The following is a 15,330-nucleotide window of genomic DNA, read 5'->3' as shown; positions in this document are numbered from 1 at the left end:
TCAAAAGGAGGATAGGAGAGCACTTGTCAGGATGCGAGAATAAAAATGAACACTTCTGGACCAGGTGGTGGCATAACCTGGTTAAGAGCACACATTATAGTGCTTAAGTACCCAGGTTCAAGCCTCAGATCTCCACCTGCAGGGGGAAAAGCTTCATGAATGGTGAAATAGGTCTACAGGTGTCTCTCTTGTCTCTTTCCTTCTCTGTCTCCTTCTCCCTTCTCAATTTCTCTCTATCTCTATCCAATAATAAATAAATAAATAAATAAAATTTAAAAAACTTTAAAAAAAAAAACAAGTGTTTCTCCAGTGGCATGACTCATAGATTCCATTATTCCAAGCTTCTTATAAGATTTTTTCAGATTCCAGTATTTTAAGATTCTCTTTATAAGATTTTCAGATTACAGAAGTCTGAGAGGTGGGATGTCTAAGATTCTTATGTTCCTTTAATCTGCATGAATGCAAATAGAAGCAGTTGGCAAACAGACAAGTATGTGATTTTCAAATGTTCCCAAAGGTGGACCAATTTCTCACCTGGTGTACAACCAAAGAGTGGAGGAAGTGTTAGGATGACAGAAAGGAGACTGACCATTTTGGCTTTTCTTTTATGAAAATGGATTTGGTATATATAAATCAATCATAGGCTACTTGGGAGTAGCCAGTTATTTTCATAAGAATTTTTAAGTCAACCTCATAGTAGATTTTTTTTGTAGTCTCTAGGGTTTGACCATTTGGGCTGACTTTTTCAAACAGACAAAGTGGGAAGGACACCACTGCATTGACAGGAGGGCTGGGCTTGAACCTGGGTTATATACACAGCAAAGCATGCTAGAATCATTAGAGGTGGTGAATAAAATATACCTGGGTCTTAGTCACAAAGATGCTGTTTCAGAAGACAAGAGGCTATAGTTCAGACATCAGTATTTTTACCAATCCAGTAAATATCACTGCAGCGATGATGCCTTTTATTCTCATTCATTTTTGTTCTTTAACTAAGATCTATATGGGGGATAGGTGGTGGTGCACCTGGTTGAGCACACATATTAAAATGTGTAAGGACCCAGGTTTGAGCCTCCAGTCCCCACCTGAAGGGGGAAAGCTTTGCAAGTGGTGAAGCAGTGCTGCAGGTATCTCTCTGTCTCTCTCCCTCTCTATCTCTCCCTTCCCCCTCAATTTATGACTGTCTCTATCCTACCAATAAAGATAATAAAAAATATAAAGATTTTTTAAAGATCTATATGGTTCTGGATATCCACTAAAAAACCAGAAGCCAAAATGAACCTGCTTTAGATGTGGGGAGAGTTTGGGCTTGGCCCTTCAGTAGAAGTAAGTCTGAGTAGAGAGGTAGTGTACAAGGAGGAGAAGGTGGTAGGCTGTTTGGTATTAGGCCTAGGAGTATGATATGGCCAGAAAGAGGTGACTCTGGGACCTCCAGAGCAGGTATTGAGTTGAGGGATATAAAGAAGGAAGACACAGTTCAGGCTGCCTGCCTAATGTGATGTGAGCATTACTTGTTTCAATTTGAAAAGACATTAGAAAAAAAAAAAAGATGGGAGCTTAAGGATTTTTAGTAAATTGCATGCAAACTTAATTGCACAAACTTGGAACTCCTGGTCTGGAAGAAGGAGATAAAAAGAATGCCAAGAAACATGAGGTTCTCTTTTGTTTGTTTGTTTTTACTAGTGATTTAATAATGATCGACAAGATTGTGGGATAAGAGGGGTACAATTCCATACAATTCTCTCCACCAGAGTTCTGTATCCCATCCCCTCCATTGGAAGATTCCCTATTGTTTTTCGCTCTGGGAATATGGACCAAAGATCTTTATGGGGTGCAGAAGGTGGAAGATCTGGCTTTTGTAACTGCTTCTCTGCTGGACTTGGGCATTGACAAGTCAATTCATATCCCCAGCCTGTTTCTATCTTTCCCTAGTGGAGTAGGACTCTAGGGAGGTGGGGTTCCAGTGAGGTTGGTGAGGTTGTCTGCCCAGGGAAGTCAGGTTGGCATCATGGTAGCATCTACAACTTGGTGGCTGAAAAGCATTAAGATATAAAGCAATACACACACACATACATACACACATATTTATATGCTTTATATATACTTATATATTTATATACATTTATATCTTTACATATATATACATATATATCATTTATATCTAATACATTTATAAGATATAAAGTTTTTTAATAATCAGTAACCTAAATGTAAGAATATAGCAGGTAAGCTTTGGGGTCTTTATGTTATAAAAAGCTAGGAAGTCTATTTTAGGTATATTCCAAGGGGCCCATGACTTTACTAATTTTTGCCTGAACCTGACAGCTAACATGCATGTAAGCTGAAAGTATTGTCAGGGAAGATGGTGTCAGAGTTGAGGATAGGACTAGAAAACTAAATCAGAGCAGAGAGTATCTCCCAAATATGGGAAGAGTATATAAATACCATTAACTGTAAACCCCATTGATCTGGTCTAGAGCCCATGTCTATTCATATTTAGTACAGGAGCCTGTATAACCTCTGGATTCCTGTCAATCTGAGCTCACAATTCATGGTCATAGCTAGGAGCATTCTAGGCTGCACTCTTTCAGGACCAGTCTTCATCGAGTCAGAGTATGTTGACCCAGCCTCCCTTCAGAGAGTGTAGCAGTTTCTACTATAAGTCAGACCTTCAGAGACAGACAGGGGAAGGATTTTTCTGGGAGTTTCTTTTGGCTTTTGCAAAATAAAATAAAAATGTTTTTATTAAAGCATTCTGGTTATATATGAAATAGACTCATACAAAGCATTCAGAAAATATAGCTCAGTATGTAGAACAAGGCTCTGAGTTTAACCCTCTCCTTCTCAACCCTTCCCCCAATCTGAAATAAACTACAACTGATCTGGGAGTGGTACAATAGTACATGCAGAGACTTTGGCACTGTGTGTGTGTGTGGGGGGGGGGGGGGAGGGAATAGGAGGGAGAGAGAGTTAGAAGAAAAATGAGGGAAGGAAGGAAAGGAAAGGAGAGAAAGAGAAAAAAGTTTTTATTTGAAATACTTCTCAATTCCACTTTCAATATTCTAGCATGTAACTAGTTTTTTCTATGATATGTATTACATATGCACTTAGTGAAGTTATACTGTTTACAGCCCAATTTTATCATAAACTTTAAGGAAAAGATATTTTTAATATTTTTTTATTTTGTTGAATTTATATTGAGAGAAATTGAGAGGGGGAAGGGGAAATAGAGAGGCAGAGATAAAGAGACACTTGCAGGACTGTTTCATCTTTTGTGTAACATTCTCCTGCAGGTAGGGACTGGGGACTTGATCTAAGGTCCTTATGCACTGTGACATATGTGCTCAACTAAGTTTGACACCAGCCAGCCCCCAAGAAAATATTTTAATGACTACAACTTAGTCCATTTGGGGTGTCATACCTTGTTATTCATTCCCATTTAGAATATTTTCACTCATATCATTATTGCTATTAAAATACTGTAGTTACACCTTTGTTATTTTATATTAAATTATTTTATTCTTCACCTTCCTCTTTTCCCCAGCTTCTTCCCCAAATGTGAAATGATAAATTTTGGATCCTGGTTCATATTTGCCTTCCCTCTCATGCTGCTGTACTTGTTATTGGCCTGGCTCTGGATCTCCTTCCTGTATGGAGGAATAAATCTGAGGTACCACTGATGTTGGTCTGGCGATATGGTGGGAATGAGAATGGAAATAGGATGGGGAGAGGAGGAGCAGCATAAAGGAGCCTGAATTTTGAGTTTCACCAAACTGGGCTGGGTTCCCTGCTTTCTTCTCAATAGGGAATGAAAACTCTCTCTAAGTCTCAATTTCTTCTTGCATAAACTGAAGGTCAGCACTATAATTTGAGAATATGTTCTCAGGAGGTGACTGTAGTAATCCTCACCTCTACAAATATAAGGACCACAGATGGTGTGTGACCTGCCTCTAGGGCCAGGTCCTCAGTCGTAGCCTTCAGAGATGCTTACTAGTAATCAATGTAAATCAAATACACCAGAGGAGAGAGAAATGAGGTGTTTCCCATTTTATGAGGCCTTGATAGAGAAGATGATTTGGGATGGGTAAGAACAAGGTATTAAATCTTAAAATTTATAACCCTTGCTTATTTTGGAGGCTGGAGGAACTTTTAACACCTCCCCAGAATTTCCAAAGCAGTTTTTTTAAGAAGCAAAGAGCCAAGTCACAGGCTTGTGACTTGTGAAAAGCCATTTCTAGGCTTTTGAGAGTTCTCCAGACTGCTCTCCACAGGCATTGGACCAATTTACATTCCTATCAGCAGTGAAAGAGGACTCCTTTACCTGTGCAACCTTTCCTATATTTGTTGTCCTTTCTGATGTATGACACCTCACAGGAGTGAAGTGATATCTCATTATTGTCTTTATTTGTATTTCTCTAATAATATGTGACTTTGAACAATTTGTAATAGCCCAAACTTGATACTAACCTTGATTTCCAACAGCAGATGAGTGGCTAAGAAAGTTGTAATATATATATATCAGGATACTGGTCATCTATTAAGTCAGCTACTAAGAATGATGAAGTCTCCTTCATAATCTCATTGTGGATGGAGCTTGAACCCAGGTCCTCATATATGGGGAGCATGCATCCTATCACTGAGCTACATCCTGACCCCTAGATTCACATTTTTTAAGAATACTATTCAGGCCATAAAGGTAGGGAGAACAAAAGGAAAGACCATTCACCAGACCATTGAGTCTCCAGAGCAGAGGTGATGTGGCCTGGCCAGATGGATGGTAGGGAGGCATTAGTTATCCTTGCATACAGCTACACTTAACCTCCCACTTTCTCTTTCAGAGGCTGGAGGAAGAAGAAATCTAAGACCAGATTGGATGCAGAAAGTAGGGCTCAAGCCATGATTCAGGAAGAATTCCAGAACCTAGGCCCCATCAAGTGCGTGGTGTGGGGTTCCTTTGGGTGGGGAGAGAGCTGGGACTCAGAATCACAGGAGAACTACCTATGTACTGGCCTGACCCAATGGGACCCTGAGGGGTTGAGTCCCACTTTAAGGCCAATGGCCTTGGAGCTTGGAGATGGAGGCAGAGAGGTTCTTCACATAATCTGCCTCCTGCCCTGGTACTGAAGAAGATCCCCTGAGGACAAAAAGACCCATCAGGATACACAGCAAGTATTGTCACCTTCCTAGAGAATGCAAGCATTTCCTCCTGGTACATGGGGTACCCAGTGTTTGTTCCAGCCTTGGGCATTCTGTCTACCCCTCTCTCCATGTCTATAGTCTTTTCTCCTACTTTTTTGTGTGTCCATCTCTGTTTCTGGGTTTCACTCTGTTTTTCCGACTCTACTTTGCTTTTTCATTTCTTTTACTTAATTGTTCAAAGGACCAGAGGAATTTAGGTAAGAATATTATGGGGCAAAGAGTGCTTGCTGCTGAGGAAGGAGGGGGAGGGGAATGTGAAAGATGCAGGACAGGAGTCACTTTCACACTAAAGCAGCCATCTCCTCACTCTGGGGGCTCCTTGGCTTGTGAATTGCTTCTCTCAGCATCTCAGAGATCAGCCCCAGTCATCCAGGACCACCTGTTCGAGGTCACCTCACCCTACTGGATCCCACTGGAACCCACAGTCACCATGGTGCCTGCCTATCTGTGCCACAGGTTTGCTGAACAAGCCATTTTCATCCTTTTCTGCATTTTCGCCATTCTGCTCTTATTCCGGGACCCGAAGTTCATCCCTGGCTGGGCCAGCTTCTTCACCCCAGGGTGAGACTCTGGGGAATGGTGGGATGGAACCCAACAGGGAAAGTTCTGAAATGAGCCTTCTGGACTGGAGAGGATTTGCAGCTGGGGAGGCATGGGCTGTGTGGGCCTCTAATCCTCAGCAATTGTAAACAACTTCTCTTTTTATGTCCCCAAAGAATTTAGGTTTGACTGATGAAACATTTGGTTTTTCAAATATTAAGACCTATTTTGGGACCAGACTATTCTGGGTTCAGTCCCAGCTATTCCACTTACAAACTGTGTGACCCAAAGCAAATTGTTATTCAGTTGATCAATACATTGAAAACCTATATGCATTGTGAGAGATACTGAGGACAAAGATAAAAACAAGGAATTAAACAGATTACTGAAAACTACAGTAAGCAAAATGGGGGGGAGAGTAATAGAGTTATATTATACAGGAATGGAGTGGGGGACATTAATTTTGTATAGCTCAGGAAAGAACGAAAGGTTAGTAGGTAAAACCTGGAGTCACACTAGGAACGTCTTCTGAAAGCCTGAGATAAGAACCAGCTTAGCATGTTTGAAGAACTGAAAGAAAACCAAGGTTTGATGGCCAAGTAGGAAAGATGTGGTTGGAAGGGCCAAATCACAGAGACCTTGTTATGCATGTTAAATATGTATACCTCTTAGAAAAAATATTTAATTTATTAATGAGAGAGAACATCACTGACACATGTGATGCCAGGAATCAAACTTGTGACCTTATACTTGAGAATCCAGCACTTTATCCACTGACCCACCTCCCAGGCCACTTGTGATCCTTTTAATGAGATCCATGTGTAACTACTTACTGGGACACTCTGTGCCTCAGATTCTTTATGTATAAAATGGTATTGCAATACACTTGTCTCACAGGATTGTTATAAGATTAAATGGGTTCTACCTGTTTCTACCTGTCAAGCAGTTGCAATGACACATGGAAGTAATTAAAAATAGGAGATACAACATCATGTAGATGACCCCATAATTTAGGACAGAGGTCAGGAAAGACTTGGCAAAATTTGTCCCACCACTATTTTTTTTTAGTGACTTTTACATGCGTAAGTGATGAGAAGAAAAATCTAAAGACAAATATTATTTTGTGGAAAGAAAAAAAATCACATGAAATTCAAATTTTGATATCTACTAATAAAGTTTTATCTAAACACAGTCTGACCTATTCATTCACATATTGTCTTTGACTGTTTTTTCACTATAATATCGACACTATAGATCAACACTGAGTGTCAGTAGAGACCCATCTGGCTTGAAAAATCAAAAATACATACTATGTGACCCTTTACAGAAGTGATCTACTGGTTCTGGCATAGTGACAATGTTTTACTGACTTGACTATAAGTGGGCACCATGGAGTAGTCAAAATATATTTCAAAGATAGAAATGATAAAACTTTCTATAGGCTGGATCTGGAACTGTGAGAGAGAGAAATGACTGCATAGGTGGCAAGTTGTAAAAGAATATTCTTTCAGGAGATGGAGGGGTTGATTAATGATTCCATTTTGAACTTGAACTAGACTTCTCAAATCTATTATTTTCTTCTTTAGTACACTTAGATGAGCAGAAGGGTCAGGTTGCAGGTATAAACCTCAGAGTCATCATATAAATTTGAGGTTTAAACCCATTAGAGTTGATGGACTTAGCCAGCAGTAACCCTGGTGGCAAAATGAACAAACATTAAAAAATAATTGATGCTAGGAGCCAGGTGGTGGCACATCTGTTGTTTGAGAGCACATGTTACAGTGTGTAAGAATCCAGGTTCGAGCTCCTAGTACCCACCTACAGGGAGAAACTTGACAAGTGGTGCAGGTGTCTCTCTGTCTCTCTCCCTCTCACCTCTTTCCCTCTGAATTTCTGGCTGTCTCTATCCAATAAATAAATAAATATTATAAGAAAATAATTGATGGACTCAGGAAAAGTATAGAGAGACTGTGGAAGACTCCAAGGAACCCCAATTCTTAGAAGCCAAGTTGAAGAGGAGTGAGAAAGAAAGTCAATGAAGAAGGTGGAAAGCCTAGAGCAATGGACTTTCAAAAGGCCAAGAGATGGGAGTATTTTCAGAGTGAGGAGGCAACTGTGTCAAATTCTGCTGTGAGAGCATGATTAGATTCGGGGGATATACCTGCTGGATTTGGTGAAATCCAAAAATTTCTGTCAGCAACAACCAGGAGAGAGAATCAAACAAGTAATTCATATATCTTTTTCTAGTCGCACTTAAAAGACAAAAAAAAAAAAAAAAAGGTTAAGTTGGGAGCCAGGTGGTAGCACAGTAAGTTAAACACACGTGGTGCAAATCGCAAGGGCCCCGGTTCAAGTCCCCGGCTCCCCACCTGCAGTGGGGTTCCTTCACAAGCAGTGAAGTAGGTCTGCAGGTGTCTATCTTTCTTTCCCCCTCTGTCTTTCCCTTCTCTCCATTTCTCTCTGTCCTATCCAACAAATGACATCAATAACAACAATAATAACTACAACAATAAAACAAGGCCAACAAGAGGGAATAAATAAATAAAATGTTAAAAAAAAGTAAAAAAAAATTTTTTTTAAAGGTTAAATTGTGGTCCAGGAAGTGGTGCAGTGACTAAAGCATTGGACTCTCAAGCATGAGGTCCTGAGTTCAATCCCTGGCAGCACATGTACCTGAGTGATGTCTGGTTCTTTCTCCTGTCTTTCTCATGAATAAATAAAATCTTTTAAATTAAAAAAAGGTTAAATTAATTTTAGTGACATATTTTACTTAATACAAATAGTACTTAGTCATGTAATTCATATTAACATATTAAGTTGTTACTGAGGTATGACACATCCTTTTTTTCCATACTAAAGCTGCACAATCTGCTATGTATTTTGTACTTGCAGCACATCTTCCTTTGGTCTGACTAGATGTCAGTTGTTCATTAGTTGCATGTGGTCTGTGGCTACTATATTGGGTAGAACAGATGTCTATATATTCCAGCCTAAGACCCTCATACCCTCTACCTTAATCCTTTAAATAATACAGCTATGAACACAGTGATGTATATATCCTTTCAAATTAGGGTGTGTGTGTGTGTCCGTCCATGTCCTAGGAGTAATATTATTGGATCATGGGGCCAGGTGGCGGGCTGGGCAGTGTGTGTGTGTGTGTGTGTGTGTGTGTGTGTGTGTGTGTGTGTGTGTGTGTGTGTGTTTCGTAGGAGTAATATTACTGGATCATGAGGGCCAAGAGGGGGGCTGGGCAGTGTGTGTGTCCTTTGAATGTATGCCTAGGAGTAATATTACTGGATCATGGGGGCCACAAGGCAGCACAGTAAGTTAAGCTCACGTGGTGAGTCTTAGGCAATCTTCTTCTTCTTCTTCTTCTTCTTCTTCTTCTTCTTCTTCTTCTTCTTCTTCTTCTCTTCTCCTTCTCCTTCTCCTTCTCCTTCTCCTTCTCCTTCTCCTTCTTCTTCTTCTTCTCCTTCTCCTTCTTCTTCTCCTTTTTCTTTTCTTCTTCTTCTTCTCCTTCTTCTCCTTCATCCTCTTCTTCCCCTTCTTTTTCTTCTTCTTCTCCTTCTTAACAGTCTTTTTGTTGCTAAAATTCAGACCTGGCAGTGGTATGTCTCAGGTGGCAAACTCCCAGACCAGCACTAGCCATTCCTGAGTAAAGTCTTTTAGTCCCAGTAATCTCTCATCTCAAGCCCCTTTCTGTCCATGAGCCACACATGTTTGTACTCACCTGTGTCTTGGTGAATTCTGGTTGCAAACTGTTGGACCTTCAGGTGATTATCTATTGTTGTTTTTCATAGTTGAGGGAGAGAGCAAAATGTAGCTGCTTCTACTCCATAATTACACCTCTGGAAGTCATCAGTATCTTTTTGTATTATATTCAAAACTGCAAATAAAACCTGATACAAATTTTTTTGCACCTGGAAGCAACCCAGGTGTCCAACAACAGATGAGTGGCTGAGCAAGTTGTAATTTATATTCACAATGGAATACTACTCAGCTATTAAAAATGGTGAGTTCACCTTCACCCCATCTTGGATGGAGCTTGAAGGAACCATGTTAAGTCATAAACAAAAGGATGAATATGAAATGATCTCACTATGACAGAAGTTGAAAAACAAGATCAGAAGAGAAAACAAAAGTAGAACCAGAACTAGAGTTGCGTATTGCACCAAAGTAAAAGACTCTGGGGTGGGTGGGGGTGAGAATACAGGTCCAAAAAGGATGACAGAGGACCTAGTGGGGGTTGTATTGTTATATGGAAAACTGGGAAATGTTATGCATGTACAAACTATTGTATTTACTATCGAATATAAAACATTAATTCCCCAATAAAGAAATTTAAAATATATATGTAAATATTAAGGAGGCCAGGAGGTAGTGCAGCAGGTTAAGTGCACATAGTATGAAGAGCAAGCACCAGTGCAAGGATCCCAGTTTGAGTCCCCGGCTCCCCACCTGCAGGGGGGTAGCTTCAGAAGCAGTGAAGCAGGTCTGCAGGTGTCTACCTTTCTCTCCCCCTCTCTGTCTTCCCCTCCTCTCTCAGTTTCCCTCTGTCCTATCCAACAACAACAACAGTAATAACAAGAATAACAATAATAACAAGGGCAACAAAAATGGCCTCCAGGAGCAGTGTATTCATAGTGTAGGCACCAAGCCTCAGCGATAACCCTGGAGGCAATAAATAAATTAATTAAAGTTTAAAAAGAAAATAAATATGTAAATATTATTATGTATACATTGTTATGCACAACGCACTTAAGTGTGCTCCTATGAAAAGTCTTACTTTGTTTTTACTCTTACTGAGAATGAGCACCCTATAAATAATCTGTACAGAAGTTCAACTATCTCCTAAGATAAATTCCTAAAGGTGTCATTACTGCATTCAGGACATTTGACATGTAAATTTTGGACTTGTTGCCAGCTGCTCTCCAGAAGGCTATGTCAGTTGTTTTTTTACCCACTATAGCATATGTCTCCTAATACCCTCACCCTTTTTCAACTTTGCCTGTCCATTAGCAGATGAATGTTGTTCCTTTAGTGTTTTTATTTCCCTAATTATAGTGACATTACCATCTTTTCTATTTTCTTGGCTGCTTGAATATTCTCAAATATGTGGTCAGAAAAGGACTTTTGTTGGTAATTGGCCGTGCTTCATTGTACTCAGAGTTAAAAATATCTGGAATATGGGTTCATTTCCTCTACAGACCATGACCTAGCTGAATGTTGTATGTTTTTTGCTTTCTCAGCTGTGGATTCCTCTTTAAAATATCAGGCACCTGCTCCCAAAGACTATTGTAAGACTTCTGTGAGCTTAATGCCTCCACAGGATACTGAAAGACGATAGTAAAGTTTTGAGGGACTAAGAGGCTGCTTGGATATGGGCTACATCTCTGTGTAGTAAGTTTGCCATCCTAAGAGAAAGGCAAACAGCAGCTGACCAAAGCTTTTAAAGAGTTCTAATTTTGGACATTCATTGGGGTCCTTCTTCCTCAAAGCTTGAATTGAGAGGATAAGCCTTTGGCTCTCTCAGCATCTAGTGCCCTAGGGAGCTGCAGGTGAGATTCTTTTGCAACTATGGCTAATTGCATCCATGCTGAGTGTCCTGCAGGGTGAATTCAACTGCTGCCAACAATACCCGCTTCACAGTAGGCCTAATTCGCTTTGACAAATCCCTTTAAAAATTTGTTTCATTATCTTTATTTATTATTGGATAGAGACAGCCAGAATTTGAGAGGCGGTGGGGAGACAGAGAGAGGCATCTGCAGACCTGCTTTACCACTCATGAAGCTTTACTTCTGCAGGTGGGAACCTTGAACCCAGGTCCTTGCACATTGTAACATGTGCGACAAACAAGTGCACCACCACCCAGTCCCCTTCCACAAATCCTCATTTTCAAACCTGCCAATTTGGAGCTGGCTGAGATGCCCAGGATTACATGCTTTGGGACCTTGTCATTATAGGTTTCTTTCTGATGCTGTTGCTGGAGTGGCCATTGTCACCATCTTGTTCTTCTTCCCATCAAAAAGGCCCTCTCTCAAGTGGTGGTTTGACTTTCAAGGTAAGATGGTCAGGGCTGGGGTCTCATCCTGGTGGGTTCAGCATGGACTGGAACTAAAGGCAACCCCCCCCCCCAACTTGTGGTCCTGCCAGTCCTCCCTCCCCTATATGAACATCTACCTTATCTGAGTACTCAGGGCTGCCCACAGTGGCACTCAGGGGCACAGATTAGCAATTCACAGTCCATGAGGCAGGCCCAGCTATCTGTCTGTTTTTATACAGCCTGTGGGCTAAGATTAGCCTTCACAGGAGTTGGGCAGTAGCACAGCGGTTTAAGTGCAGGTGGTGCAAAGTGCAAGGACCGGCATAAGGATCCTGGTTCCAGATCCCGATTGAGACCCCAGCTCCCTACCTGCAGGTGGGTTGCTTCACAAGCGATGAAGCAGGTCTATGGGTGTCTCTTTCTCTCCCCCTTTCTGTCTTTCCCTCCTCTCTCCATTTCTCTCTGTCCTATCCAACAACGACATCAATAACAACAAAAATAACTACAACAATAAAAAACAACAAGGGCAACAAAAGCGAATACATAAATATTAGCCTTCACATATTTCAGTGGTTGAAAAGATTCTAAAGATTTCTTATGATATTTGAGCATGACGTGAAATTTAAGTTTCAGTGTCCATAAATAAATTATTTACTGTCTTCAGTAAACCTTTTGTTTTCATTAGTTCTGCAAGCACTACACAATAGTTTTAATATTATCTCTTGGCCCACTAATTCTCAAGTATTTACTTTCTAGTCCTTTAGCAAAAAAGAAAAAAAATGCTACCCTAAGACTAAAGCTGCCACCTACTTTGGCCCATCTTTTCCTGGGATGGTGGGACAAGCCCTGAGTCAGGACTCAAGAACAAAGCCCCTATCTCTTTGTAATGTTGGGTGAGGGGGAAGAATATTGCCCAAATGGCACTAGTTTTAGAGAAGCAAAAGTTTGGGTGGGAAAAGTATAGTGTAGGGGTTGTTAGGGAAAATAATTCACAGAGACACATAGCTACTGTAGGTCAATTGGACCTGGAGGAGGCTGGAAGAGTTCCAAGGAATAGAGGACCAAAAAACTCAAAGTTTCTGTGGTAGTATGAGAGTCGGTTACTCTCTCCAACTCTTCTTCTGTCACACTTCCACCTGATTTTCATCCACTCTGTCATTCTTTGATGTCTTCATAGTTTTCACTGCTTCTTAGCTTTCGCGTATATAGCTTCTGCCTCATGACAATTCCTATTGCTTCACAATTCCTGTTCCTTTACAAAACCCTCTCCCATCCAGTGCTCATTTTCTTATAGTGTCTCCCCCCTCAGTTTCTGTCTCTGAAAGTTACTAGTCTCACACACTTTCTGCTTCTTCGTAGCTTCTACTCTTTTAAAACTTGCTTCCCTTTCATGTCTGAATACTCCCTCCAAGTCTCTGCCTCCTGCTAGTCTTTGATTCTTTATACTTTCACTTTCTTCTTAGTATCTATTGCCTTATACTATTGCTTCTTCCTTGTAGTGTGAAATTTGGATCTCAAGAGTTCCAAAGTTCTACCTGTAAGTGAAAGGTTTCATTCTAGGACACCGACCAATTGCATATAATTACAATGCGCTTTTATTAGGGGAGAATCCACATTACAACACGAGCATGCAATTCAATTAGCAGTAAAGAGTAGAGAGAGGGCTATGAACTAAAACTAATGTTCTGAGAAAGGTTAACTGACAGACAGCAGTAACGGTCCAGAGAGTTGGTTCCTTTGTAGTTGTCCATTTGTAGGAAGGGAAGCAACTCTTCTAAGTGAGGGTGCACTCCAGCCCGTGCTAAAGAAAGCTGTAGGACCACAGGTGGAGTCCAGAAATTGTCTCAGAGTTGACCCAATCCAAGACCCAGACTTATACCAAGTTTCAGAGGTGTGTTATCAGAACCACTCAGTAATTTTATGTTATGTGAGAACTCTCATACAGCTAGGTCTTTACCTATTCTTGTTTTCACATATCAACTCATATTTATAAGTCATTCTCTATATTGCCCCACCTTTGAATCAATGAGGTGCCACTCCATCTCAGTGTTCCCTTCATTTTCATCAGCCAGGGTCACTACAATGTCAGTGTACATAACTTTTGAACCATCAGGATTATTACAGTGTCATACATGTAATACTTCTAGTGTCTACTCACTCATAATTGCTGTTTCCTCATAAAACTTCAGTCCAATCCTACCCTCCTACATTATTACATATCCTCTCTGTGTGTCTATTCTTTCACCTTTACTTACTTCCTTCTCATCACCTAATTGTCCCTACTTCCCACTGATTTTTCTGAGAATGACTTTAACTGGCCTGGCTTGTCTTTATCCAAGCTGCCTTGTAGTCTCAGGGATTCCTGGCCAGCTTGCAGAGTGACCGTGCTTTGTCAGGTGTCCAACTATGGCATCCCTTAGACACTTTTCACCTTTGGTTCTAGTAGTTCTTTCCAGGGGAAGTGGGATGGGTAGAGGATCTGGGGCCTCGCACATGTGTAATTTCACTGCTTATGGCAGACTTTTTTTTTTTTTCATTGACATAGAAAGAGCTAGCGGAAAGATACCGTAATCCTGGAGCTTCCTGCAATGTCATGGCACTCCCATGTGAGAGATGCATAGGAAATTGGCAAACCAAGACTCAGGAGGATAGATGTGACTCAATTCCCACTGTTAGTTACCCTACAGGAAAGCAGAACTCGTTTTTACCATACTTACTGATTTTTTTTTTTCCAAGCAAAGCAAAAAGTCTAGAATTTTGTGAACTTTCCCTAATGTTAAACATTGGTAACTAATTCAAAGTGAAAATCAAATTCTCTGTGGGCCAGCAGCAATAGTGTTAGAACACATATGTTGGTTGAGTTTGGTCCATGGAGTGAAGTGTAAAGGTCAACTGAGGGTTCTTTAGACTGGAAATCCAGAGCTGCCTTATGTGTGTGGGGAGAGGCTGAGGAGCACTGCCCATCCTTAAGTCACCAGTCTTGATGAGTTAATACTTCTGAATACTCAGCATTACACAGCCCTGGAGAGTGATCAAATAGCATCCATACAAAGGAAGTGGCTTGATCAAGGTAAAGCCATTAATTAAAAAAAAGAAACAACATAGAACCCATGCCGATAGGGCTATCTTATTTTTCATGTACTGTCTTCCACTCTTGCTTGAACTTGACTTTGATTTGCATTCCTCTTCCATTATGATCATCAAGTATTGACACTATACCTAGTAAATGCCAGGCACAAGTTTTATCTAGGGCTGGGTGGTGGTGCACCTGGTTGAGTGCACATGTTGCAATGTGCAAGGACCTGGGTTCAAGCCCTTGGTCCCCACCTTCAAGGGGAAAGCTTTGCGAGAGTGGTGAAGCAGTATTGAGGTGTCTCTCTTCTCCTTCCTTTCTCTTTCTCTTTCCCTTTTCTACCACCTCTTCCCTTTCAATTTCTGGCTGTCTCTATCCAATCAATAAATACAGAAACTGAAAAGATAATAATAATATTTTATCACCTGAAGGCAGAAAGTTGATCCCCTTGACATCTCCAACTATTTTTTTTTCT

The 15,330-nt window shown here is 40.7% G+C and overlaps 1 protein-coding gene across 1 annotated transcript in view; it reads left to right on the top strand.

Moving 5' to 3' along the window:
- The window catches only part of SLC13A3 (solute carrier family 13 member 3), an 82,318-nt gene that overhangs the window by 47,065 nt on the left and 19,923 nt on the right, over positions 1-15,330 (top strand). Inside the window, exons 6-9 of the mRNA XM_007533041.3 lie at positions 3,545-3,670; positions 4,839-4,934; positions 5,656-5,760; positions 11,703-11,800. Coding sequence (XP_007533103.1) covers positions 3,545-3,670; positions 4,839-4,934; positions 5,656-5,760; positions 11,703-11,800 — 425 coding nt within the window. The remainder of the gene's footprint in view (positions 1-3,544; positions 3,671-4,838; positions 4,935-5,655; positions 5,761-11,702; positions 11,801-15,330) is intronic.

The sequence above is a fragment of the Erinaceus europaeus genome, chromosome 1, assembly GCF_950295315.1.
Source record: "Erinaceus europaeus chromosome 1, mEriEur2.1, whole genome shotgun sequence".
NCBI classification, from domain to species: Eukaryota; Metazoa; Chordata; class Mammalia; order Eulipotyphla; family Erinaceidae; genus Erinaceus; species Erinaceus europaeus.
This window is presented reverse-complemented; position numbering and strand designations above follow the sequence as displayed.